This window comes from Pongo pygmaeus, chromosome 1 (genome assembly GCF_028885625.2).
Source record: "Pongo pygmaeus isolate AG05252 chromosome 1, NHGRI_mPonPyg2-v2.0_pri, whole genome shotgun sequence".
Taxonomy (NCBI): domain Eukaryota; kingdom Metazoa; phylum Chordata; class Mammalia; order Primates; family Hominidae; genus Pongo; species Pongo pygmaeus.
Window position 1 is genome coordinate 206,610,697 of NC_072373.2, and position 27,465 is coordinate 206,638,161.

General features: G+C 45.6%; 1 protein-coding gene across 2 annotated transcripts in view; it reads left to right on the forward strand.

The window, feature by feature from the left end:
• IFNLR1 (interferon lambda receptor 1) overlaps positions 1-27,465 on the forward strand; it is a 32,978-nt gene that overhangs the window by 1,310 nt on the left and 4,203 nt on the right. The window contains exons 2-6 of one of the 2 annotated variants that reach the window (XM_054500407.2): positions 5,109-5,232; positions 16,418-16,602; positions 24,130-24,272; positions 26,195-26,354; positions 26,645-26,775. In XM_054500407.2, the coding sequence (XP_054356382.1) occupies positions 5,109-5,232; positions 16,418-16,602; positions 24,130-24,272; positions 26,195-26,354; positions 26,645-26,775 (743 nt within the window). The remainder of the gene's footprint in view (positions 1-5,108; positions 5,233-16,417; positions 16,603-24,129; positions 24,273-26,194; positions 26,355-26,644; positions 26,776-27,465) is intronic. The other variant, XM_054500417.2, reaches the window with a different exon arrangement.

Here is a 27,465-nt window from a genome sequence, read left to right on the forward strand (position 1 = left end):
AGGCAAGTTAGTTAGCATCTGTCTCTGAGCCTAGCGCCCTTTCCATGGAAGCAAAATGAATGACACCTACCCCATAGGGTGGTCTGTCCCCAGGATGATTGAGGTTTTACATGTAAAGAGCCAAACTAGTGCCTGGCATCCTTTGAAGGCTTCATAGAGGAAAGTTGCTCTAGCTGCTGTTTTTCTCATGTGACTAGCTCGAATCTGAGGACTGTCCTGCCCATAGGATACCTTACAAGTGGCTTGCAGACAGCCTGGTCTCCTGCTGGTCATCTGTTAGGAAATCCAGAAGCTGGGAGTAGTAATAGCATTAGCCTCGTAGTGATACAGTCCCAGCTAGAGGACACAGGATGAGATGGAAGCAGGCACCCACTTTTGGGTCTAGAAGGTCATGGGTAGGCAGCCCAGGCTGGGGACAGCCATCCACAGAACTGGACCCTCCCTCCCTGATGCCATTTTGCAACCTGTATGGATTTCCATCATGGCACATGGGACACTTCAGGACCCTGAATTCTCCATGGGACCATGAGCTCCTATAGGGCAGGAATGAAGTTGTGTTCTTCTTTGAAACCCCTCACACCATGGTCAACAGATCTTGTTTGACTAGTAGTGGTCAATAGATGGAATAGTTGGAATCATAAAGCTTAATAGACCCATGAGAACCTAGAGGACAAAGTACAGTCAAGAGCTCGGACTCTGGAGTTGACTAGGCCTGGACTGAATCTGATTCTACAACTTAATAGCTGAGAGGGCCTTGGTTTTCGCATCTGTAATGATTATAATTATTATAATGAATACCTACCTCCTAGGGATGTAATGAGGATTAAAAGAGAAAGTGCAGGTAAACTGTTTAGCACAGAACCTGGCTCATAGAACACAATACACATTAGCTGCTATTATTATTATTATTATTATTTTATTTATTTATTTTGAGACACAGTCTCACTTTGTCACCCAGGCTGGAGTGCAGTGGCGCAATCTCGGCTCACTGCAACCTCCACCTATCGGGTTCAAGCAATTCTCGTGTCTCAGCCTCCCAAGTAGCTGAGATGACAGGCGTGTGCCACCATGCCCAACTAATTTTTGTATTTTTAGAAGAGACGTGGTTTCACCATGTTGGCCAGGTTGGTCTCAAACTCCTGACCTCAGGTGATTTGCCTACCTCTGCCTCCCAAAGTGCTGGGATTACAGGCGTGAGTTATCATGCCCGGCCTTAGCTGCTATTATTATCATCATCATTGTTATCATCATCACCTCATAGATATGTCAAGGAAGATTCCCTGGAGGAAGTGACATTTGAATCAAATATTTCAAAGACTAGATGGTGAATACCAGGCAGTCAAAGACACCTGGGTTTAAAAACATTCGGAAGAATGCAGTGACTTGGCAACATCGAAAAGGAAGATTGCCTGGTGAGCCTGTAGGGTAGCTGTTGGGGAGACAGCAGCAAGACGGTCTGGCCAGGCCAGGCCACGTCAGGCAGGGCCTCACACACCTCACACACCATAAGAAATGTGGACTTTATTCTGAGGCCAAGGAAAGGGCATGAAGCTGGGGAGTGATGTAATCAGATGCGTATTTCAGAAGATGAGGATTAACAGTGAGAAGGAAAATGTGCCACGGAGGGGAATAGAGGTCCGTTAAAGGTAGTCAGGGAAAGTGTCCTCGAGACAGTGACATCAAAGCAATGTGAAAACAACAAAGGAGTGAGCCAGGTGGATATCCAGGGGCAAAACTGTTAAGGCAGAGGGAACAGTATGAGGGAACAGCGTGTGCAAAGGCCTGGAGTTGGGAGTGTGGCTGGGGTGCTCCAGGAAGGGCAAAAAGTCCTGTGTGGATGGAGATATGGGAGCAAGGGAGGAGTGGTGGGTCAGATTGGGTAGGGCCTTGGTGATGATTGTAAAGACTTTGGAGTTTAGACCAGGCACAGTGGCTCAGGCCTGTAATCCCAGCACTTTGAGAGGCCAAGGTGGGCAGATCACCTGAGGTCAGGAGTTCGAGACCAGCCTGGCCAACACGGTGAAACCTCGTCTCTACTGAAAATACAAAAATTAGCCAGGTGTGGTGGCACATGCCTGTAATCCCAGCTACTCTGGAGGCTGAGGCAGGAGAATCACTTGAACCCGGGAGGAGGAGGTTGCAGTGAGCTGAGATTGTGCCACTGCACTCCAGCCTGGGTGGCAGAGTGAGACTCTGCCTCAAAATAAAATAAAAATAATAAAGACTTTTGAGTTTACCTGGAGTGAGATGGAAGCCTTTAGAGGGCTTAAGCAGAAGAGGAACATGATCTGATTTTCATTTTTAATCTTTCCTGCTATGTGGAGAATGGACTGAAGGCAAGGTGTTTTGTATATTTCTCTGTTTCTTAGAGACAGGGTCTTGCTCTGTTTGCCAGACTGAAGTGCAGTGGCGCAATCACAGCAGCTTGAACTCCTGGGCTCAGGCGAAACTCCCACCTCAGCCTCCTTATTTTCACCATTGTGCCCTGCTAATTTTTTAAAAAATTTGTTTTGTAGAGATGTGGTCTCACTATGTTGCCCAGGCAAGTCTTAAATTCCTGGTCTCAAATGATTCTCCTGCCTCAATCTCCCAAAGTGCTGGGATTACAGGTGTCAGCCACCATGCCCGACCTGTTTTTTTTTTTTTTAAATGGGGAAAAAGCCTTTTAATAGTATGAGGTGTTTTCTGGTGTTTCTACCATAAAGCTCTTCTGTAAATCAAAATGAGAATGTAATTATTGATAGAGCAATGACCTTAGACTACAGTGCAGACTTTTCATCTTACATTTGGGCTCATGAATTTTAGTATAACTGATTATGACAGTGTTTTTTACATAGTTATGATCTAGAGCAGAACTGAAAACAAAATAACACATACTCTACATCAATATATTCTTTCAGTAATATCTGGGCTTGGATGAACCTGCAGAAGTAGGTAAAGCTGTCAGATATTTTCTTAAACCAACAGAAAAGAAATGTATATGACAGATGCTGTGTTTACTTACTTACTTATTTATTTATTTATTTATTTATTTATTTATTTGAGATGGAGTCTCACTGTGTCGTCAGGCTGGAGTGCAGTGGAGTGATCTCTGCTCACTGCAACCTCCACCTCCCGGAGTCAAACGATTCTCTTGCCTCAGCCTCCTGAGTAGCTGGGATTACAGGCGTGCACCACCACGCCTGGCTAATTTTTGTATTTTTAGTAGAGACAGGGTTTCACCATGTTAGTCAGGCTGGTCTCGAACTCCTGACCTCGGGATCCGCCCACCTCAGCCTCCCAAAGTGCTGGGATTACAGGCATGAGCCACCATGCCCGGCCTGTATTTATTTTTTTACTACTGTGGAGTCCAGTATGAAATTCTCACAACTATGCAAATACATTATTAACATGTAAGCACACCTAGGTATAAATATGCACATAGTCCATTAATTACATCAGGGGAATTAAAAACATACTTTCAAGTTAAAATGAATTTTCAGGAAAAAAACTGCATTCACAAATCTGAAATGTGAATACAAAAATGAAATTGTGAAATAAATAATGAATATAGGTGTCACCTAAACTTCCATAGTAACATGTCTCCAAATGTGGATTTAGTGATCATCCACCTTGGGACAAGGGCTTTTGAGAGCCTCCAGCTAAATTAGGGTTCCAGTAGCAGAGTGGCTGGCAAGCCTGCCCTAATGAATAATGCCAGCGAGCTGGGCGTGGGTACTTACAGTGTGCCCTTCATGCAATACTTTTTTTTTTTTTTTTTTTTTGAAACGGAGTCTCGCCCTGTTGCCCAGGCTGGAATGCAGTGGCACAATCTCAGCTCACTGCAGCCTTGTCCTCCTGGGTTCAAGCAATTCTCATGCCTCAGCCTCCTAGGTAGCTGAGATTACAGCCCTGTGCCATCACGTTCTGCTAATTTTTGCATTTTTAGTAGAGATGAGGTTTCACCAAGTTGGCCAAGACTGGTCTTGAACTCCTGACCTCAGGTGATCTGCCCACCTTGACCTCCCAAAGTGCTGGGATTACAGGCGTGAGCCACTGCGCCCAGCCAATGAAATACTTCTTACCTGGCGGACAGCCTAATGGCCTAGCTGTCTAACCCATGGCTGGGGGTCCTTCACACTTGTTTATACTGGCAGATGTCCCTGTGACTCTTGTCTGATCCATGTGCAAGTTTATGCCTGTCTGACCATTGCTCTGGCGCTGGGAGCCAGCCTGTGTTCCCAGCAACCCAGGGAAAACCAGGCCTGGGCTGGGCCTGGGTTCCTGAGATGGAAGGTGCAAATTCAGTACACCACCTCAATGGGAAACAAGTTTAAAGGCTTATTACTTACAGATCCTGAGCAGGGAGAGTGCAATGAGTAGGGAGAGTCATCCTCCATCCTGGGCTACATGAAGCAGGAATGAAGAGTCAGTAAAAAGAAAGTGAGAGCTTGTGGCAATGAGAAGTATATTATATAAGGGACTAGGGTGTGGGTCAGGTTAGGTTTGAGGGCAAATGCTTGAACGATCCCTTTAAAGGAATGGGTGGGAAGTGGGGAGCCCAGTTTGCCAGGAGGGAGAGATGCCTCGAAGTTCTTATCTCTGGCCACTGGCTTGGGCCATCTGAGTGTGGCATCTACTTCTAATGCCTAGGCAGCAACCTTTGCTGTGTCGTCTCCCTTACACAAGGTTGGAAGAAGGGAGACCGGTCAGGAAGCCTTTGGTGTAACCCATGTTATTGTAATATTCATTCATTTACTCAACAGATGTTTATTGTGCACCTACTATGTGCTGAGGCCATGGCAGGCAGGCTCTGGGGACGTGGCTGAGAACAGGACAGAGCCCCTCGTCCTTGATAGCCTCAAGGCTGCTCCCTCCTGGAGGCCATTAGGTTCCTGTTCCATGGTGTTCTGCTGGAACCCTCTGGTCCCAGAGTATGCAGGAGCCTCCCCTCCTGGCAAAGGGTCTTCTCTAATGGCACAAGGGCTGCAGTACAGCCAGTCAGTGGCTCCTGGTTCCTCAAACTCGGTGAGCACCTGCCTGCCCTTCGTGCTGCCCCTCAGCTTGGGATGGCCTGAGTCAAGACCAGCCAGGAGCTCCAGGCTTCATGACCCCTTTCTTTCCCCCAGGGAGGCCCCGTCTGGCCCCTCCCCAGAATGTGACACTGCTCTCCCAGAACTTCAGCGTGTACCTGACGTGGCTCCCAGGGCTTGGCAACCCCCAGGATGTGACCTATTTTGTGGCCTATCAGAGGTAGAGGGGACTCTTTCGGCTGGTGGATGGGAAGACTGAGGGGGCGGGTGGGGGCTGGAGGGGCTTCTCTGGGACAGCTGCACCCAGTGTGGGCAGCATTGGCTAGCTCTCCGGGCCCTACGGGAGATGGCATGTGGCCGGCATTTGGAGAGGGGCTTTTGATAAAGATCTGGAGGTGGGGAAGATGTTGAATGAAGAGCAGCGTACAGGTGACCAGTCTGCCAGGGCGGGGGTAAGTCTTTGAGGAAAGTTGGTGTGGGGCATGGATGTAGCTGTGGGGGCCAGAGGATGAAATTCTCAAGTGGCTGGATGAGGTGCTTGGAGCTGTCCCAGCTGATCAGTGAGGCAACTAGGTACACAGCAGAGGAGCTGTTACCTGGGCAATTAGGCATCCCTGAATGATCACACTTTTTTTTCTCTCTTTTTTTTTTTTTTTTTTTTTTTTGAGACAGAGTCTTGCTCTGTCACCCAGGCTGGAGTGCAGTGGCTTGACCTCGGCTCACTGCAACCTCCGCCTGCTGGGTTCAAGTGATTCTCCTGCCTCAGCCTCCAGAGTAGCTGGGATTACAGGCATATGCCACCATATCTGGCTAATTTTTGTATTTTTAGTAGAGACGAGGTTTCTCCATGTTGCCCAGGCTGGTCTCGAACTCCTGAGCTCAGGTGATCCGCTCACCTCAGCCTCCCAAAGTGTTGGGATTACAGGCGTGAGCCACCGTGCCTGGCCAAATGGTCACACTTTTCCCAATGGGATCATTCTCAATTTGGAAGCCCAAGCAGCCACAGCAAATCCAGAGAAATCTGACAATGGAAGCAGATCCACCATCTTCGAACATAGATGGGAATCGTTTGAAGTTCTTTAGCAGGACAGTGAGATGATAGAAGCAGAAGCTCGGGAGGATTCAGCTGGAGTTGGTGAGGAGGGGAAAGCAGGAAGAGGAAGGGACCACCGTGTCCTCAGGACCCGTCCTGTGCCAGGCCAAGGGCTAAGAGCCCTACGTGAATATTTCACTTCCTTCTCCCAGTGTGACCAGGCAGGCTCTGTGTTTTCCCCATTCTAGAGGTGAGGGGATTGAGCTCAGAGGGTGCTGTGTCTTGTCTGAGGAAGGACGTCATGGAGCCAGAAGGGGAACTCAGGTCTGACTCCAACATTTGTGCCCTTCCTGTTCCATCACGTCGTCCCTCCATGTGTGGAATCCACATGTGAGTGATGGGAGCCTGGCTTGAGCAGGGACAGACTGCAAGAGAGCTTTCAAAAGCAAGAGCGCTATCAGGTGCCAGAAAACACCTAATATTTACTGTGTGGCTGGCACTGTGTCAACACATGTAATGAATTTAATCTCACAACAGCTCTATGAGGACAAGTTCAGTACATCTCTTTACAGAGGAGCAGACTGAAGCACCAAGGGTGCATTTTGCTCAAAGTCACACAGCTAGGCATAGTATGGCTGGAATAAATTTATTAAGGAGTTGAAAGTCTATCCTCTAGGACCAAGCATGGTGGCTTACATCTGTAATCCCAGCACTTTGGGAGGCCAAGGTGAGTGGGCAGATTGCTTGAGTCCAGGAGTTCGAGACCAGCCTGGGTAACATGGTGAAACCCTGTCTCTACAAAAAAAAAAATACAAAAAATTAGTGAGGTGTGGCAGCATGTGCCTGTGTTCCCAGCTACTTGGGAGGCTGAGGTGGGGAGGATCACTTGAGCCCAGGAGATGGAGGTTGCAGTGAGCTGAGATCACACCACTGCACTCCAACCTGGACAACAGAGCAAGATCCTAAAAAGAAAGAAAATCTATCCTCTGAACTTCTATGATATTTTTCATGTCTTTTATACTTTTTAAACAACTGTGGTGGTTGCAAAATGGTGATATTCTAATTATATAATTTTTTTCATTTGTTAGTTGGAATTATTTTATAAAGAGATGTATCCTCTCATCTGGTATTTGATATCCAGTCATACTATTCAAATAGGCAAGAGAGGATAAATGCTTAATTTTTTTCCTTTATCAATTTTCAAGATAATGAATTGGTTCCTTGTCATCTCCCAAAGGTGATCGCCAGTTTATTATTATCATTATGAACTCAAGCATTTAAACATATTTGGTGGTTTCAGTCTATTGTGACGTACTCTGTTCAATGAAGCTTGAATTGCCTCATCTCTGTCCAGTGGGAGTCTCATCAAGCTTCCTCCTGAGTCCTTTTAACTTGACCCTAGTGGGGAAGTTGAATCTTTCCAGATTTAACAGATACCTTTCCAGCTGTCCGTTACGACAAGATGTTCCAGGTCCCTCTGGTACAATTCCTGACCTAAAACCTACAGTCAGCCATTTCTCCATTTAGTAAGAAATGGTTATAAAGACTGTAATGTGCATGCTAGCTATGCTGATCACTACTTAGCTATTGCTTTTGGTCTTTTCAGTGAACAGAGTGATGTGTGCATACCACATAGACACACACATGTACATACTTTTTTTTTTTTAGACAGAGCTTCACTCTGTCACCCAGACCAGAGTGCAGTGGCATGATCTCGGCTCACTGCAACCTCCACCTCCTGGGTTCAAGAGATTATCCTGCCTCAGCCTACTAAGTAGTTGGGATTACAGGCGCCCACCACCATGCCCAGCTAATTTTTGTATTTTTAGTACAGACGGGGGTTCACCATGTTGGCCAGGCTGGTGTCGAACTCCTGACCTCAAGTGATCTGCCCTCCTCGTCCTCCCAAAATGCTGGGATTACAGGCATGAGCCATCACACCCGGCCTACATGTACATAATTTTTAAGATAAAATGCCTAATGAGTTATACTGGTGCTTCCCATCTAAATTTAGTTCCTTAGGATTTTTACCTGACTTCTATGGTACATCTATATTTTCTTTCTTTCACACTGAGAATCTTGTTTCTCAAGGACGGGGAGATGATAGAACTAGAATGACCCATAATTACTCATTTTCTTTATCCCAAAACATACATACTTGCCTCTTAATAGTTTCTTGCTCTTTTTGCCCAAAGGGTTTGTGATGGTTAATATTAGGTGTCAACTTCACTGGGTTAAAGGATGCCTAGATGGCTGTTAAAGTTTTGTTTCTGGGTGTGTCTGTGAGGGTGTTGCCAGAGGAAACTGACATTTGAGTCAGTGGACTGGGAATGGAAGACCCATCCTTACTCAGTGTGGGCGGGCACAACCCAACTGGCTGCCAGGTTGGCTGGAAAGCAGGTGGAAGATGGTGGGATAGCTTGGCTTGCTGGATCTTCCAGCTTCCTTCTTTCTCCCGTGCGGGATGCTTCCTTCTGCTCCTCCTGCCCTTGAACATCACACTCCGGGTTCTTTGACCTTTAGACTCTTGGACTTAAGTTAGTGGCTTGCTGGGGGCTCTCGGGCCTTTGGTCACAGACTGAAGGCTGCACTGTCAGCTTCCCTGGTTTTGAGGGTTTCAGATTCGGACTGAGTCACTATGGCTTCTTTCTTTCCCACCTTGCTGACAGCCTATCGTGGGACTTCACCTTGTGATCGTGTGAGCCAGTTCTCCTTAATAAACTCCCTTTCATATATACATATAACCTATTAGTTCTGTTCCTCTGGAGAACCCTGACTAATAAAGGGTTGTTGCTTTTTCTTTAAAATCTAGTAATTTTATTTGACTGTGTGTTGGTATTGCTCATTCATTCTGAGTTGATAGTTTTAGGCACTCAATATTCTCACTTAATACATGGTTCCAAGTCATTTTTATTTTAGGAAGGTTTTCTTAAATTATCGTTTTAGTATTTGTTCTATTCTCTTGTTTTGATTTTCTTCTTTAGGGACTCATATCACTTGTATGTTGGATCTTCTTTTTCTGTGTTCAGTATTTGTCTTTTGGGCACAGAGACTCACACCTATAATTCCAAGACTTTGTGAGGCATAGGTAGGAGGATCGCTTGAGCCCAGGAGTTTGAGACCAGGCTGGGCAACACGGTGAGGCACTGTCTCAAAAAAGAAAAAGGAGAGAATATTTGTCTCTTTCTTTCAAATGCCTTTTATCTGTCGATCTATCTACTATTCTGCTCTCTAAATGAACTAGGTTTCACTCTTGAGTTTTTAAAAAACTGTGTGCTTTCCTGTGTGAGATTATTCAACATCTCATTTGTAATCTTTCTCTTGGTTACATTTATTTTTCCTGAAACTCTAGTCTGCTTTTAGCTGACATGTTTGTAACTAAGAATGCACATTTCTTATCATAGCCTGCCTTGCTGAATTAATTTCAATTTTCTTTTAAAATCAACATTATTGAGTTAAAATGTATACAGAATAAAATGTTCCCATTTTAAAGTATACAATTTGATGAGTTTTGACAAAAGTGTGCACCCATGTACCCACCACCGCAATCAAGATGTAAGACGTCTCTATCACCCCAGAAAGTTCCCTCATCCACTTTGCATTCAGGCCTCCAGATCTAGGCAACCACGGATCTGCTTTCTGACACTGTGAATTAAACTTTGCATGTTCCAGAATTTCATATAAATGGATGTGTATAGTATGTACCCTTTTGTGTCTGGCTCCTTTCCCTCAGCATAATGTTTCTGAAATTCACCCACATTGTTACATGTATTAGTAGTTAATTCCTTTGTATTGCTGAGTAGTAATGCCATTGTATGACTATGTATGACATTTGTTAATCCATTTTCCCGTCAGTGGATACTTGGGTTGCTTCCAGTTCTGCGGAGGTATTCATTTGCTAGGGCTGCCATATGCTTGCCCTCTAGACTCCCAAAATTTGTGTCCTTTTCATATGCAAAATACATTCACCCCATCCCAACAGCCCCAAAACACTTTTTTTTTTTTTTTTGAAACAGAGTTTTGCTCTTGTTGCCCAAACTGGAGTGTAATGGTGTGATCTCAGCTCACTGCAACCTCTGCCTCCCGGGTTCAAGAGATTCTCCTGCCTCAGCCTCCTGAGTAGCTGAGATTACAGGCATGCACCACCACGCCCGGCTAATTTTTTATATTTTTAGTAGAAATGGGGTTTCACTGTGTTAGCCAGGCTGGTCTTGAACTCCTGACCTCAGGTGATCAGGAGTTCAAGGTGATCACTTGGCCTCCCAAAGTGCTGGGATTACAGCCATGAGCTACCGCACCTGGCTAGCCCCAAAACTCTTAACCCATTTCAGCATCTACTCTAAGTCCAAAGTCTCATCTAAATCAGGTATGGGTGTGACTGGAGGTGTTATTCATCCTGAGGCCAAATTCCTCTCCACCTATGAACCTGTGAAACCAGACAGGTTATGTGCTTTGAAAATAAAGTGATGGGACAGGCATGGGATAGACTTTCCCATTCCAAAAGAGAAAAATAGGAAAGAAGGAAAGAGTGACAGGTCCCAAGCAAGTCTAAAACCTCGCAGGGCAAATTCCATTAGATTTTAAGTTTCAAGAATAGCCCTCTTTGGCTCAGTGCTCTGCCCTTTGGGCCCACTGGGGCGGCAGCCCTACCCCCTTTGCCCTGGGTGGTGACCATACCCTCGAGTCACTGGTTAGCAGCAGCCTAGCCTGCTGAAACTAAGGAGGGGACAGTGTTGCCTCCAGGTCTTTGGTGGCAGTGACAACCCTGCTGAGCTCTGAATCATCTTCCAGGTAATTTTTCCCTATACTTGAAGGATATTGTGTGTTCACAGCCAAATAGCTCCAGCTCTTGTCCCTTTCTTTAGAATCCCAGAAGTCCAACAGCCTTCCTTCATTCTGTCCCATCTCCGTCCCCTTTAGTCAAAGCTGGCAGTGCCTCTGCTGGTATAATCCCATCAGTATGTCTAATTTCTGCTTAAATGGCTGATTAAGTCTATGAGTTGCACCTCTGATCTCTTTATCAAAAGGTTGTTCTAGCCACAACCTTAGTGTCCTCCCCAGAACATGCTTTCTCTTTTTTTTTTTTGCAATGTGGATAGGCTGAAAATTTTCCAAAGCTTCAAGTTCTAGTTCCTTTTTGCTTACCAATTCCTTTCATATATCTCTTCTCTCACATTTTACTATAAGCAGTAAGAAGAAACCAGGCTGTACCTTCAGCACTTTGCTTAGAAATCTCTTCTGCTAAGCATCCAAGTTTGTGTCTTTTAAATTATCTTTTTGTTATTTATTTTATATTATCATTTTTGAGACGGCTAGCCAATGATCTTTTAACTTCTAATTTCTTCAAAATACTAGAAGACAATTCAACCAGTTCTTTGCCACTTTATAACAAGGATCACCTTTCCTCCAGTTTCCAATAACACATTCCTCTTTTCCACCTGAGACCTCACCAGAATCACCTTTAATGTCTATATTCCTACCAATAGTCTTTTTAAGGCAATATAGGCTTTCTCTAACATGCACTTCAAACTTCAAGATTCTACCCATTATGCAATTCCAAAGCCACTTCCACATTTTTAGGTATTGGTTACCTCAGCACCTCATTTCTGGTGCCCAAATCTGCACTGGTTTGCTAGGGCTGCCATAACAAAGTACCACAGTCTGGATAAACAACAGAATTTTATTTTCTCAAAATTCTGGAGGTTGGAAGTCCAAGTTCAAGGCATTGCCAGGTTTAGTTTCTCCTGAAGCCTCTCTCCTTGGCTAGCAGATGGCTGCCTTCTTGCTGTGTCCTCATGTGGCTTTTTCTCTGTGTGTGTTCACTCTGGTGTCTCTTCCTCTTCTTATAAGTACACCAGTCCTACTGGATTAGGGCCCCAGCCTTATTACTTCATTTAACCATAATTACCTCTTTAAAGCTCTTATCTCCAAATACAGTACCACTGGGGATGAGGGCCTTCAACATATGAATTTTGGGGGAACTCAATGCGTCCATAATAGGGCTATTATGAATTAAGCTGCTGTGAACATTCATGTACAAGTCTTTGTGTGGATATGTTTTCATTTCTCTTAGATAAAGATCTAGGAGTATCAGCCTGGGCAACATAGTAAGACCCCATCTTTACAAAAAATTTTCACAATTAGCCAGGCATAGTGGCGTACACCTGTAGCCCTGGCATCTCAGGAGGCTGAGGTGGGAGGATCCCTTGAGCCCAGGGGTTTTAGACTGCAGTGAACTATGATTGCACCACTGCACCCCAACCCGGGTGACAGAGTAAGACTCTGTCTCTAAAAAAAGAGGGAGAGGGGAGGAAGGAAAGAAGAAAGAGAAGGAGAGAGGGAGGGAGGGAGGGAGGGAGGGAGGGAGAAGGAAAATGGATCTAGGAGTAAGATCTAGGAGATTAGGTAATGAATGTGTACTATTACAGGGAACTGTCAAGCTGTTTCCAAAGTGATTGTATCATTGTTCATTGCCACCAACAATACATGAGAGTTCTAGTTACTCCATGTGCTTGTTACACTTAGTATTATCAGTCTTTTTCATTTTAACCATTCTAGTGAGTATGCAGTAGTATTTTATTATGGCTTTAATTTACAACTCCCTAATGATGAATGATGTCGAACATCTTTTCATGTACTTATTGCCCATTCATATATCTTTTGTGAAGTGACTATTCAAATATTTTGTCCACTTTTTATTAGGTCATTTGTTTTCTTATTATTGAGTTATCTATGAATACAAATCCTTTATCAGTGTATGTATTGTGATTTTTTTTTTTCCCAGTGGCTGGTCTTTTCATTTTTTTTAGGCTTTTTTGGTGGGGTTTTCTTTTTGGAAGAGAAAAATATTTTAATTTGATAAAATCCAGTATATCAGGTGTTATAGACTGAATTATACTCTACCCCACAAATTCATATGTTGAAGCCCTAACCTGTAAGTGACTATTTGGAGATGAGCCTTTAAGGAGGTAATTAAAGTAAAATGAGATCATAAGGGTGGGCTGTAATCTAATAGGACAGGTGTCTTTATAAGAAGAGGAAGACACCAAGAGTTCACACACACAGAAGAATGGCCTTGTGAGGACACAGCAAGATGACAGCCATCTGCAAGCCAAGGAGAGAGGCCTCAGTAGAAACCGAACCTGCTGATGCCTTGATCTTGGACTTCCAGCCTCCAGATTTCTGTTGCTGAAGCCACCCTGCCTGTGGTGTTTTACCATGGCAGCCCTTGCAGACTAATATATCAGATTTTTTTCCTTCAACAGTTAACGCTTTTGGTGTCCGAAGGAATATTTGCCTGACCCAGGGTCATGAAGATTTTTCTTCTATGCTTTCTTCTGGAAGTTTTATAATTTTAGCTTTTATATATATTTTTAACTTTCCTTCTTCTTGCCTTCTGTTTCTTTTAAGGCATCATCTATTGTGTTAATTTGTTCTTGTATTCCTTCTGATTTATTCTTCACTTCTGAAGTGAATTTTGCTTTTTAAAATATATATATAATTCTTTTCTGTGTCTGAGTTTTTCTAATTAGGTTTTATGTTGTTCTTTCATGTCCTGCATCACTTTTTACTGTCTTTTAGCCCATTTTGAAGTATCAGGTTTGACCTGTTCATAGATATGTTTTTGTGACATGTTTCTTCTGGCTTCTTATCATTTATTGCTTAGCTTATTAATTTCTATTCTTTCTTATTTTCTATTATAAGTATTTAAAGCTATATGTTTTCCTCTAAGTATTACTTAGCTGTCTTATATGTTTTTATTTGTATTATTTGGTGATCATTCACTTTCAGCTATTTATTAGTTTCCATTATAATTCTTTCTTTCATCTATGGGCTGTTTTAAAAAATATTTTTAAGGCCAGGTGTGGTGACTCACATCTGTAATCCCAGCACTTAGGGAGGCTGAGGTGGGAGGATTGCTTGAGGCCAGAAGTTTGAGACCAGCCTAGGCAACAAAGTGAGACCCCCTCTCTACAGAACATTTTTAAAAAATTAGCTGGGCCAGGCGTGGTGGCTCATCCCAGCACCTGTAATACCAGCACTTTGGGAGGCCGAGGCAGATGGATCACCTGAGGTCAGGAGTTCGAGACCAGCCTGGGCAACATGGTAAAACGCCATCTCTACTAAAATATAAAAATTAGCCAGGTGTGGTGATAGGTGCCTGTAATCCCAGCTACTTGGGAGGCTGAGGCAGGAGAATTCTTTGAACCCAGGAGGAGGAGTTTGCAGTGAGCCGAGATTGCACCACTGCACTCCAGCCTGGGTGACAGAGCGAAACTCTGTCTCAAAAAAAAGAAAAAGAAAAAGAAAGAAAAGAAAATTAGCTGGGTGTAGTGGCATGTACCTGTGGTCCCAGTGACTCAGAGGCTGAGGCAGGAGGATCACCTGAGCCCAGGAGTAGAGGCTGCAGTGAGCTATGTTTGTGCCACTGCACTCCAGCCTGTGCAACAGAGCAAGACGCTGTCTCAAAAAAATATATATTTTTAAATTTTCAAACTTCCTTTAGTTCTCTTTTTGTTATTAACTTTTAACTGGATTTTTTGCAGTCGGAAGAAATACTTTATGAGATACCTATTCTTTAAAATTTCTTAAGAATTGCTTTGTGTTAATATTTTGTTAATAGTTCACATGTGGTTCAACCAATTTGTTTAGTTAGTTCTGTATATGTTCATTAGACCAACTTGATAACTGTGTTGTTCTTTATTTATTTGTGTATTTATTTTTCTTTGTCTATTCATCAATTGCTGGGTGAGATGTATTAAAATTTCTTGTTGTAAGTGTGGCTGTTCACTTTCTACCTGTAGTTCGTCTGTTTGCTTTATAGAGGGTGAAGTTGTTTAGTAGGCACAAATAAGTTAGAATTTTTCTGTCTTCCTGGTGAATGGAATCATTTATCATTATCTAATGTTCTTTTCATCTTTAGTATTGCTTTGGACTTGGAAGTCTGTATTTTGTCTCCTGTTAATATAACTACACTGGTTCCTTTGGTGTGAATATTTGCATAGTATAACATTTTCCATGAAGAAACAAAACAGAGGAATTGGTTCTTTCTCAAAATCTGTTCTTTGTGTCAGCCCCCATCTCAGCCTTCTCCATTTACCCTTGGTCACTCCCCAAACCCAGGAGCAATCCTTGATTCTCCTTTTCTTCACATTCTACATCCAATCCACTAGCAAGTTCTATTAGTTCTATTATTACCTCCAAAATAGATACTGAATCTAGCCCTTTCTCACTGTCTCCACCATCATCCTGTCTCACACCCCTGCCGTGGCCTCCTTACTGATTGACCAGAGTGATCTTGTAAAAACATGTTAGACCAGGCGCGGTGGCTCATGCCTGTAGTCCCAACACTTTGGGAGGCCAAGTGGGTGGGTCACCTGAGGTCAGGAGTTGGAGACCAGCCTGGCCAACATGGTGAAACCCTATCTCTACTAAAAATACAAAATTAGCCAGGTGTGGTGACGCTGGCCTGTAATCCCAGCTACTCGGGAGGCTGAGGCAGGAGAATCACTTGAACCCAGGAGGCAGAGGTTGCGGTGAGCCAAGATCATGCCACTGCACCCCAGCCTGGGCAACAGAACAAGACTCCATCTCAAAAAATAAAAAATAAAATGAAATGTTAGGCTCCCTGGGTCTCTGGCTTAGTCCATTTGTATTGCTTTAACAAAATACCTTAGAATGGGGTAATTCTAATAATTGCTATTAATAAATAATAGCAATTAATAAATAATAGCAATTTACTTCTCACAGTTCTAGAGGCTGGGAAGTTCAGGGTCAAGATGGCACCTGACTCTGTTCTGGTAAGGGCTGCTCTCCGCTTCCAAGGTAGTGCCTTCTCGCTGCATCTTCACACAGTGGAAGGGCAAACGCTGTGTCCTCACGTGGCAGAAGAGATAGAAGGGCCAGGCAGCTCTCTGAAGCATCCAGGTTGGAGTCATGGACCTGCATGTTCCCCTCTGACATGTCAGGGAGTACCTGTCATGGTCCTTGGCATGCAGCAGGTGGCCCATAAACGCCTGAATGAACAAACATACAGTAATGGCCGCTAGTACTAGGAATAGCAGCCACCGCGACAGCCCTGTGAGGGAGGCGTTACAGATGAGGAAACTGAGGCTTAGGGGCAAGGACCTGCCCATGGTCCCAAAGCTAGGGAGGAACAGGGCTGGGATTCCCACTCCCATCCATCTGGCTCCAGAACCTGAGCTCCTGACCAGGCTGTTCTTATCCTGTCTCAGCCAGTGGCTGCCTGTCTGGACGGATGGACCTAAAGTCAGTCCAGCCAAACAGAGGGATGCATGATCAACTGTTCTCTAAGTTCCCTGACCCTGAGAGGCTGAGTCCATGGCCCAAGCTCTCCCATCTCCTCCCCCAGCTCTCCCACCCGTAGACGGTGGCGTGAAGTGGAAGAGTGTGCAGGAACCAAGGAGCTGCTATGTTCTATGATGTGCCTGAAGAAACAGGACCTGTACAACAAGTTCAAGGGGCGCGTGCGGACGGTTTCTCCCAGCTCCAAGTCCCCCTGGGTGGAGTCTGAATACCTGGATTATCTTTTTGAAGGTAGGTCTGTGGGTAAGGGACTGAGTGGAAGGCTGTCCATCCCATCCGGGAGCTGTGCTCAGTGCTCAGTGGTTCTGTTCTCCTGACCATCTGTCTGCCACTTCCTCAAAGCAGAGGGCAGCTCCCTGGGCCAGCCCCTTTGAGATGGGATGTGGGACCAGCAACAGCGAGGGACCATGTCCGGTAGCCTGTCAGGGAGTTAGGGGAGCTCTAGCCAGCACCAGCAATCTCACGTGCACCCTCTGCTAACAATGTTCATTATTTTCAGTTGAGCACCATTTTGGTCATGGACTACACAAGGCACTTTATATGCTTATTCCTATTTTTTATGTTCAGCTTCTCTCCTTAAAAACAATGTTTAAAACAAATTCTGGGCCGGGCGTGGTAGCTCACTCTTGTAATCCCAGCACTTTGGGAGGCCAAGGCAGGTGAATCACCTGAGGTCAGGAGTTTGAGACCACCCTGGCCAACGTGGCAAAACCCCGTCTTTACTAAAAATACAAAAATTAGCCAGGCTTGGTGGCAGACACCTGTAATCCCAGTTACTCGGGAGGCTGAGGCAGGAGAATCACTTGAACCCAGGAGGCGGAGGTTGCAGTGAGCCAAGATCACGCCACTGCACTCCAGCCTGAGCGACAGAGTGTCTCAAAAGAAAAAAATTAATAAACAAAGAAAAAAAAATTCTGTTTGCAAAAGTATTTTCTATACACTGTAGAAATTTGGGGGTTGGGGGTGGGGGGGTAAAAATGATAGAAAAAAAATGTCCCATGCTTACTGACAGAAATCACGTATTGACATTGGGTGAGGAGAGCACTTTTTTTTTTTCAGTCTATTTTTAATCTTCACAGCAAACTTGTGAGGTTCATTTCCATCAACCTGAGACTCACAGAAGCTAAGAAACTTGATACCGCTAGTAACCAGTGGACTTGATACCACTAGTAACCGGTGGGCATAGATGTGAACTGGATCTTTCTGACCTTGGGCAGGGCCGGGTAACAAGGGGAGGCTAAATGCCCAGACAGTGTTCTCAGAGAGCTGAGAGCTGTAACTTGCTGCCCAGCCTTCTCACAATGTTCAAGGACAAAATAAGACTTTAAGAGAGAAGAGGGACGGACTGATTGCAGGGCAGCAGGAAGAGATGGTAGAGAAGGAAGAAGAGATGATTCGTGTGGAAAGAAGCTGGCTCGGTGGATGGATAAAAGGAGGGAAGGACAGATAGGTAAGAAGAAAGGGAGGATGGAGGGGATGGAGGAGGAAGCAATGGAAAAATGGGAAGGAAGGAGGTTGGATGGAAGGATAGATGCCTATTAGGAAGGAAATATTTGTGGATAGAGAGACGGAGGATAGGAAGTATGTTAGTCAAGGTTCTCCGTAGAAACTGAACCAATAGGATATATACAGATACAATAAGAGGAGGCCAGCCAGGCGCAGTGGCTCAAGCCTGTAATTCGAGCACTTTGGGAGGCCGAGGCGGGCGGATCACGAGGTCAGGAGATCGAGACCATCCTGGCTAACATGGTGAAACCCCGTCTCTACTAAAAATACAAAAAAAAATTAGCTGGGCGTGGTGGTGGGCGCCTGTACTCCCAGCTGCTCAGGAGGCTGAGGCAGGAGGATGGCGTGAACCCAGGAGGCAGAGCTTGCAGTGAGCTGAGATCCCACCACTGCACTCCACCCTAGGTGACAGAGCAAGACTCCGTCTCAAATAAATAAATAAATAAATAAATAAATAAATAAAAGAGGCCAGCCGTGGTGGCTCACACCTGTAATCTGAGCACTTTGGGAGGCTGAGGCAGATGGATCATTTGAGATCAGGAGTTCAAGACCAGCCTGGCCAACATGGTGAAACCCCGTCTCTACTAAAAATACAAAAATTACCCGTGTGTGGTGGCACACACCTGTAGTCCCAGCTACTTGGGAGGCTGAGGCAGGAGAATTGCTTGAACCTGGGAGGCAGAGGTTGCAGTAAGCTGAGATCACGACACTGCACTCCAGCCTGGATGACAGAGCAAGATTTTGTCTCAAAAAAAAAAAATTTATAATAAGAGGAGATTTATTATGGGAATTGGCTCAAGCAATCACAGACACAAAAACGTTCCCCAGTATGCGGTCATGGGCTGGACAACCAGGAAAGCTTGTGGTGTGATTCTGTCTGAGTCTGAAGGCCCAAGACCAGGGGAGCAGTGGTGTAACCCCCAGTCTGAGGCCACAGGCCCGACAATCAGAGGGGCCACTGATATAAGTCCCAGGGTCCAAATGCCTGAGAACAGGAAGCTCCAATGTCCAAGGACAGGAGAAGTTGATGTGCCAGCTCAGGAAGAGAGAACGTGAATGTGCCGTTCCTCCTCCATTTTTTGTTCTCTTTGGGCCGTCAGTGGATTGGATGACGCCTGCCCACACTGGTGAGGACAAATCTTCACTAAATCTACTGATTAAAATGTTAATCTCTTCTGGAAAAATCCTCACAGATGGGCCCAGAAATAATGTTTTACTATCTACCTGGGTATCCCTTAGTGCAGCTAAATTGACACATAAAATTAACCATCACAGGCCAGGCACTGTGGCTCACATCTGTAATCCCATCACTTTGGGAGGCCAAGGTGGGAAGATCCCTTGAGGATGAGGTAGGCAGATCACTTGAGCCTAGAAGTTCAAGACCAGCCTGGGCAACATAGGGAGACCTCATCTCTACAAAAAAAAAAAAAAAAAAATTAAATTTGCTGGATATGGTGGTGTGCATCTGTGATCCCAGCTATTTGGGAGGCCAAGGTGGGAGGATGACTTCAGCCCAAGAGGTCAAGGCTGCAGTGAGCCATGATTGCTCCATTGCACTCCAGCCTCAGTGACAGACCAACACCCTGTCTTAAATAACGAAAAAATGTAACCATCACAGAAGGCAGCAGAAAAGGCAGATGGGTGGGTGAGATGGGTGGGTAGATAGTATAGAAGAAAAGCGCGACATCCAGGCAGGGAAGGAGGGGCTGGAGCGAAGGAGAAGCAAGGAAGGAAGGAAGGAGAGACAAGAAGGAAGGATGTGTAGAAAGGTAGAAGAGAAAAGAAGAATGGATGTATGGGAAGAATGGATGAGTAGGTTAGAAGACTCACCGGCTAGATAAAAGATGGGAAGTATAAATGAATAATAAGAAAGGAGGCATAGGAAGAAAAAAATATTGGTTAGAAAAGATGATTGTGAAGAAAGGAAGGGTGGTTGGGAAGGAAGGAAGGATGGATGGATGGATGGATGGATAGGTGGATAGGTGGTGGGAAGGAAGGAAAGGAAGGATAAGGCAGACAGGAAGGCTGTCTGGCTAGAAGAATGGTAGACAAACCACAATAATCGCTGAATGGGTAGGAATAAGACATTAGAAGAATAAAGGGAAAGACACAAAGAGATTTAAAATGTTTTCATTAATTTTTTGCCTCCTCCCTGAATTTCTCCTGATTCTTCAGCCCCACATCCCAAACCAGGGTGACCCTTCTCACCTTTACACTCCCTCCACACTTTTTCTGCTCTCATCTGTGGCCCTGGTCACTTTCTTTTGGTAGTTTGCATATTTCATTTACCCCAAACTTTCAGCTCCTGGAGGTCAGGATACAAGGAGGCCTCATCTCCCCATTCCCCTCAGCTCCCTTCCTGAAGCTTGATACCTAGTCACTACCCAGTGGATGTTTCCTAAACATGTAAGTAATGGCATCATGAAGAAGCCGTGTGTTTACCTTGACCACAAACACAGGGCAAAGGTGACTAGTGTGGTCAGAGATCCCTGCTGGCTGGGAATCAGGGAAGGCTGCATGGAAGAAGTGGCATTTTAGTTAGAACTTAAAAGGTGGTGTATTTAGTTTTCTCTGGCTGCCATATTCCTTGTCACATTGCCCTCTCCATCTTCAAGCCACTGGGCAAGGCTAGAAGGCCCTCAACAGACTATCAGTAGGAATGTGGAAGTTTAAGACTCAGAGTGCAGAAAGAAACAAGCAGCATTTTAGAGAAAAGCTAAATCCCCTCCAAGAATACCTCAATCATTGTGAAGAGCCTGTTAGTAGACACACTGACACTCAAGGCACTGCTTCACAAGGTAAGGAACGTGTTATTGAAAACTTGAGAAAGGAAGAAACTTGTTCTGTACTGGCAGAAAGCTTAGCAGAATTGTGTCCTGCAGTCATGTGGGAAGCAGAGCTTGTAAATGATGAATTTGAATGCTTATCGGAGAAGGTTTCCAAATAAAATGTGGAAGGCACGGCCTGGTTTCTTCCTGCCGCTTATAGTAAAATGCGAGAAGAGAGAGAGAAAATGAGGGAAGAACTTAAACAGAAAGGAACCAGGACTGATGATTTGGGAAGTTCTCGACCTATGCAAAAAACAATAAAATTAAGAGATTGTAGCCAGGCACGGTGGCTCATGCCTGTAATCCCAGCACTTTGAGAGTCCAAGGCGAGCAGATCACCTGAGGTCAGGAGTTTGAGACCAGCCTGGCCAATGTGGGGAAACCCTGTCTCTACTAAAAATACAAAAATTATCTGGGTGTGGTGGTGGGCACCTGTAATCCCAGCTACTCAGGAGGCTGAGGTGGAAGGATCACTTGAACCCAAGAGGCGGAGGTTGCAGTGAGCCAAGATCATGCCACTGCACTCCAGCCTGGGTGGGTGACAGAGCAAGACTCCATCTCAAAAAAAAAAAAAAAAAGAGATTGCTCCCAAAAGTGTGACATAGAGAAACAGCCAACTATGTGATTATACCAAACTTGAGGAAGATAAAAGATCAAAGTACTCAGTCGCTCAAAAGGCTCTTTGAAGAGATTAAGATTATAACTCACAATCCCCTTCAATCAAACCAGAGGACTTCTAGGAAGCCGAACAGCATTGTCCCTCAGCCATCTCAGCTGGAGCCAAAAGTAGAGAAGGGCTTATCTGAAAAAAAGATTTGTGGACCTGGCTTTTCTCTAATAATGCAATGGATTCCCCCATGACATCCATAGGAGACCCGTAAAGTTCCTGAGAAGTTTACATCCACAGAAATACTGTTAGCTTGGGTTAAATGGAACACAGAGAGTATGAAATCAAAGAAGGCTGTTGGACTCTCCAGTTTCTACTGGTGAGATGCAGACTGGTGAAACTACTTAGCTGCAAACACCTGCTACCTTTAGTGAAAAGGAAGGATGTCTCAGACGGTGAAACCAGAAGCTCAAAGGGCAGTGCTAAGAGCGAAAGAGAATTCTTCCCAGGCCTTGAAACCTAATGGAGTTTTCTTGGCTGGATTTTCAAACTGCATTGGACCATGACCCGATTGTCCCTTTCATGTCCCCATGCTTGAACCAGATTGTCTGCAACTGTTATCCTGTGCCTGTCCCACATTTTATGTTGGGAGCAGATAACTTTAGTTTTGCTGGCCCACAGATAGAGAGAAACTATACCCCGAGAGTTGTACTGACTGGACTATGCCCAGAGTCTATTTGACTCTGACTTAGATACTGTTGATTTGGGAATTTGAGTTGATGCTGTAATGAGATGAGACCTTGGGGGACATTGGGATGGAGTGAATGGATTTTGCATTTGAAAGAGATGTGGGCTGGGTAATCCCCGCCCACACCTGTAATCCCAGCACTTTGGGAGGCCGAGGCAGGCAGATCACCTGAGGTCGGCAGCTCGAGACCAGCCTGACCACCATGGAGAAACCCCATCTCTACTAAAAATACAAAATTAGCCAAGCGTGGTGGCACATGCCTGTAATCCTAGCTACTCGGGAGGCTGAGGCAGGAGAATCGCTTGAACCCGGGAGGCGGAGGTTGCAGTGAGCCGAGACCACGCCATTGTACTCCAGCCTGGGCGACAAGAGTGAAACTCCATCTAAAAAAAAAAAAAAGAAAGAGATGTGGATTTTGGGTGGGGGACAGAGGGAAGACCATGGTAGGCAGAATGATCCTCCAAAGGTGCTCTGCCCTAATCCCCAGAAGCTAAGAATATGTTAGATGTCAGTATTGCATGGCAGTAGGAATCTTAATTAAGGTTATAGACTGTTATGGTTTGAATGTCCCCTCTAAAACTCCTGTTGACATTTCATCATCATCGTGATCGCATTAAGAAGTGGCCCTGTTAAAAGGTGATTTAGTCCTTAAGAACTCTGCCCCCCGTGAATAGATTAATGTCAGTCTTGCGGGAGTGTGTTTATCATGAATGGATTGTTAAAAAGTGAGTTCTGGCCAGGGGCAGTGGCTTATGCCACTCAGCACTTTGGGGGGCCAAGACTTGAAGTCAGTTGTTTGAGACCAGCCTGGCCAACATGGTGAAAGTCTTGTCTCTACTAAAAAATACAAAAAGTATCCGGGAGTGGTGGCGGGCGCCTGTAATCCCAGCTGCCCAGGAGGCCGAAGCAGGAGGATCGCATGAATCCGGGAGGCAGAGGTTGCAGTGAGCTGAGATCGCCCCATTGCACTCCAGCCTGGGTGATAGAGCAAGACTCTGTCTCCAAAAAAAAAAAAAAAAAAAAAAGGAGAAAGAAAGGAAGGAAGGAAGGAAGGAAAAGTGAGTTCTGCCCTCTCTTGCTGGCTCATTCTCACCCTCTCTTGCCCTTCCACCTGCCACAATGGGATAACACAGCACAAAGGCCCTCGCCAGATGCCAGTGCCATGCTCTTGGACTTCCAAGTCTCCAGAAACATGAGCCAAATACATTTCTGTTCATTATAAATTACCCAGCCCATGATATTCTGTAATAACAACACAAAATGGACTGACACATAGATCTTCAAATAGTGAGGTTATCCTGGATAATCCAGATGGGCCCAATCTAATCCCGTGAGCCTTTAAAACTTTCTCCATATGGAGGCAGAAGAGAAGTGGCAGAAGGGGAAGTCAGAGAGATTTGAAGCATAAACAGGACTCCGTGGTGCCGTTTCTGGTTTGACGACGGAGTGGTAACGTGATGAAAAATGTGGGTGCCTTCCGGAGCTGAGAGGCTCCCACTAACAACCAGCCAGGAAACGGGGACCACAGCCCTACAGCCACAAAGAACTAAGTTTTGCTGACAACCCAAGGGGGCTTGGAAGTGTCTTCTCCCCCATTGGTTCCAGATGTGAGACCCAGAGCAGAGGAACCAGCTGAGCCCACCTGGACTTCTGACCTAGAGAACTGTGAGATAAATAAGTTTGTATCATTTTTAAGGCACTGTGTGTGTGGTAATTTGTTATGACAGCAATAGGAAATGAATCCAGATGGGCAGGATCTGCCAGACCAGTGACATGTGGAGGGCACCCAGGTGGACGGGATGGCATGAGAGAAGGCAGGTCAGCAATGAGCTTGCCCGGGTCACCTCTCCTCTCTAAGCCTCAGTTTTCCTCTTTATGAAATGAGAATAGTGATATCTCCCTCCAAGGGTCAGTGCAAGGCTGAAATAAGATTATAAAGTGCTAGGTGCACAAGAAGTGTTTGAAACATGCTAGTTGCTTTTCCATTTCCAAGAGAGCTCTCTGGTCTTGGGGGATGGAGGCAGTGCGGCCCCTTGGGATTACTGACAGGTCCTGCTCTGTTTCTGCAGTGGAGCCGGCCCCACCTGTCCTGGTGCTCACCCAGACGGAGGAGATCCTGAGTGCCAGTGCCACGTACCAGCTGCCCCCCTGCATGCCCCCACTGGATCTGAAGTATGAGGTGGCATTCTGGAAGGAGGGGGCCGGAAACAAGGTGAGAAGCTCCTTTCCTGCCCCCAGGCTAGGCCCCCTCCTCCACCCCTTCTTACTCAGGTTCTTCTCACCCTCCCAGCCTGCTCCTGCACCCCTCCTCCAGGAAGTCTTCCCTGTACACTCCTGACTTCTGGCAGTCAGCCCTAATAAAATCTGACCAAAGTATGATGACCTACAGGAGGCCTGCTTGCCAAGTCAACAGATTCGGTACAGAAAAACCGAAAAATACAGATATGCTCTAAGAAGCAAACCAAAAGTACCCATAGATGACCACACATCACTCTGGTGTATATCCAATTTCAGATTTGTTTTCTGTGTATGCATGTGTGTAGAGCTGCATTTATTTATGGCAAGGGCTGGCAAACTTTCCTGAAGAAGGCCAGATAGTCGATATCTTTGGCTTCGTGGGCCGTATGTTCGCTCAGGACTACTCAACGCTTCAGTTATAGCACTAAAGGAGCCGTAGCCTATACATAAATGAATGGGCATCGCTGGGTTCCAGTAAAACTGTTTACAGGCCAGGTGCGGTGGCTCAAGCCTGTAATCTCAGTACTTTGGGAGGCCGAGGTGGTAGGAAGATTACCTTAGACCAGGAGTTCAAGACCAGCCTGGGGAACATGATGAAACACTGTCCCTACAAAAAAAAAAAAAAAAAAAAAAAAAAAGCTGGGTGTGGTGACGCATGCTTGTGGTCCCAGCTGCTCGGGATGCTGAGGCAGGAGGATCGCTTGAGCCCAGGAAGTGAGGCCACAGTGAGCCATGATCGCACCACTGCACTTTAGTCTGGGCAACAGAGTGAGACCTTGTCTCAAAAAAACAAAAAAATAAAACTTTTTACATAAACGAGTGGCCAGCCAGGCTTGGTCCCTGGGCCCCTGTTCTTGAATGTTCTTGCTTCCACTAAAGTAACATTTACACTCCCGATTTTTGCATACTCCGGGTTCTGGGGAATATAGATCTGAATCCAGTATGGTTCCTGCCTTCAAGAACCTCACAAATATTCTAGACCAGCACTGCCCAATAGAAAGAAATATAATGCAAGCCACATGTGCAGTTTTAAGTGTTCCATGTTAAATTAAGTAAAAAGAGACAGGTAAATCGAATTTTAATAACAGATTTTACTTCATCCAATTGAATGGTATCATTTCAATGAGCAATTCTGATAAAAGTGATTGAGATCTTTTACATTCTTTTTCACTACTTCTTTGAAATCTGATGTGTGTTTTGTACTTGGAACACCTCTCAGTGTGGACCAGATGCATTTCACATACTCAGTAGTCACACGTGGCCAGTGCTTTCCATACCAGACAGTGCAGCACCTGTAGGGGTTTCCTCCACTGCAGATAGACTAGGAGACCCCAAGATGGAAAGCCTGAAGAATCTGCTCCTCAAAGTAGGGACCTTAATGGGGTGCACACCAGGGCGACCCCAAGTGGTAGGCTGCTTTTGAACCATGGCTATCCCTACCTCGAGACTCAGCTGAAAAGAACTCAGGTAGTCTTGGGAAGTGCTTCCTCAATGCTTAAACTTTAATGCAGGAAAAGAATAGAAGGTTCAGGCAAGGAGGGAGGATCACTTGAGGCTGGGAGTTCAAGACCAGCCTGGGCAACAGCAAGACCTTGCTATACAAAAAATAATTTTAAAAAATTATCCAGGTATGGTGGTGTGGATCTGTAGTCCCTAGTTATTTGGAGAGCTGAGGTAGGAGGATCGCTTGAGCCCACGAGTTTGAGGCTGCAGTGAGCTGTGATCACACCACTGCACTTTGGCCTGAGTGACAGAGCCAGACCCTATTCCCTACAAAAACAAACAAACAAACGAACAAAAAAACACCCTACCATGTCTGCCAACCCCACTCTGTCCTGGCTGTGTGAAACCAGTCCCCACAGCAGCTCTGCCACTCTCTGCTTCTTTTCCAAACAGACCCTACTTCCAGTCACTCCCCATGGCCAGCCAGTCCTGATCACCCTCCAGCCAGCTGCCAGCGAACACCACTGCCTCAGTGCCAGAACCATCTACACCTTCAGTGTCCCGAAATACAGCAAGTTCTCTAAGCCCAGCTGCTTCTTGCTGGAGGTCCCAGGTGGGTATCAAGTGGTGCAGAAGGGGGAACTTTCCCTCTGGGCCTTGGGAGCTTCGTGACCAGTGGTTAAGAACATGAGCCTAGAGATAGACTTGCCTGGATTAAAACCACACTCATTGTGTGTCTTTGGGCAGCTTACATAATGCCCTGAACCTTGGTTTGCACAGTCTGCAGGATGGGTTTATTCTTGTGAGGATTAAATAGGGTAATGTATGTGAAGCACTCAGCACAGGTGCAGTTGTAGACAAGAGCCATTGTTGTTTCTCTCATTGTTATTTTTCCTTCCTTAGAAGCCAACTGGGCTTTCCTGGTGCTGCCATCACTTCTGATACCGCTGTTAGTAATTGCCGCAGGGGGTGTGATCTGGAAGAGCCTCATGGGGAACCCCTGGTTTCAGCGGGCAAAGATGCCACGGGCCCTGGTATAGCAAATCTGGGGATGTGCGGCAGGTGGGGAGGGGGTTGAGAGTAAGGGAGTGAGGCTGGAGCTATGAGTCGTTCAGATAGAATATCAAGATGGTCCAGACTCTTAGACCAAAACGTCTATCTTTGTGTCTGAATTTCCACCATTAGTAATGCATTCATTTAGTTCTGAATAAAATGGCAAATGGGCCCGGGAGGGAGGAGTGCCTTAAGTTCTTTTGAGATAAATAACTTCACCTCTGCTAAGGATGTGTCAGCTGCTGAGAGCAGAGCCCCTGGCCTTGGACCTCAGGAGAGATACTCAAAAGGGGAGGAGGAGAGGAGGCACCAAAGGGGACATCTTAGAAGAGTCCCAATTTTTAGTTCACACTTTAACCCAGGATGAGCCGTGTCCTGGCTGACCTTGGAGTTTCTTCCTGGTCTGCTGGGTCTCTGCCTTAGAGTCTAGGGGCCAGCTGGGGCAGGGGAAGCCCAGGAGGTGATATAGGTCGGCCCTGTTCAGATGAGGGCTGGCAGGGGCAGCTTGGGCCTAGGTGAGGCTCCGATGGGCGTGGGGGCTTTGAGGATGGGTTCTGAGTGTCCCTGCATCATGGCAGAGTGACAAAGGGAGCATTTCCAAATTTCCTGGCTCCAGGATCTGTGGGAGAATCCCACTAACTGTCGGGGTGACAACCTCGGGTAGACATGTC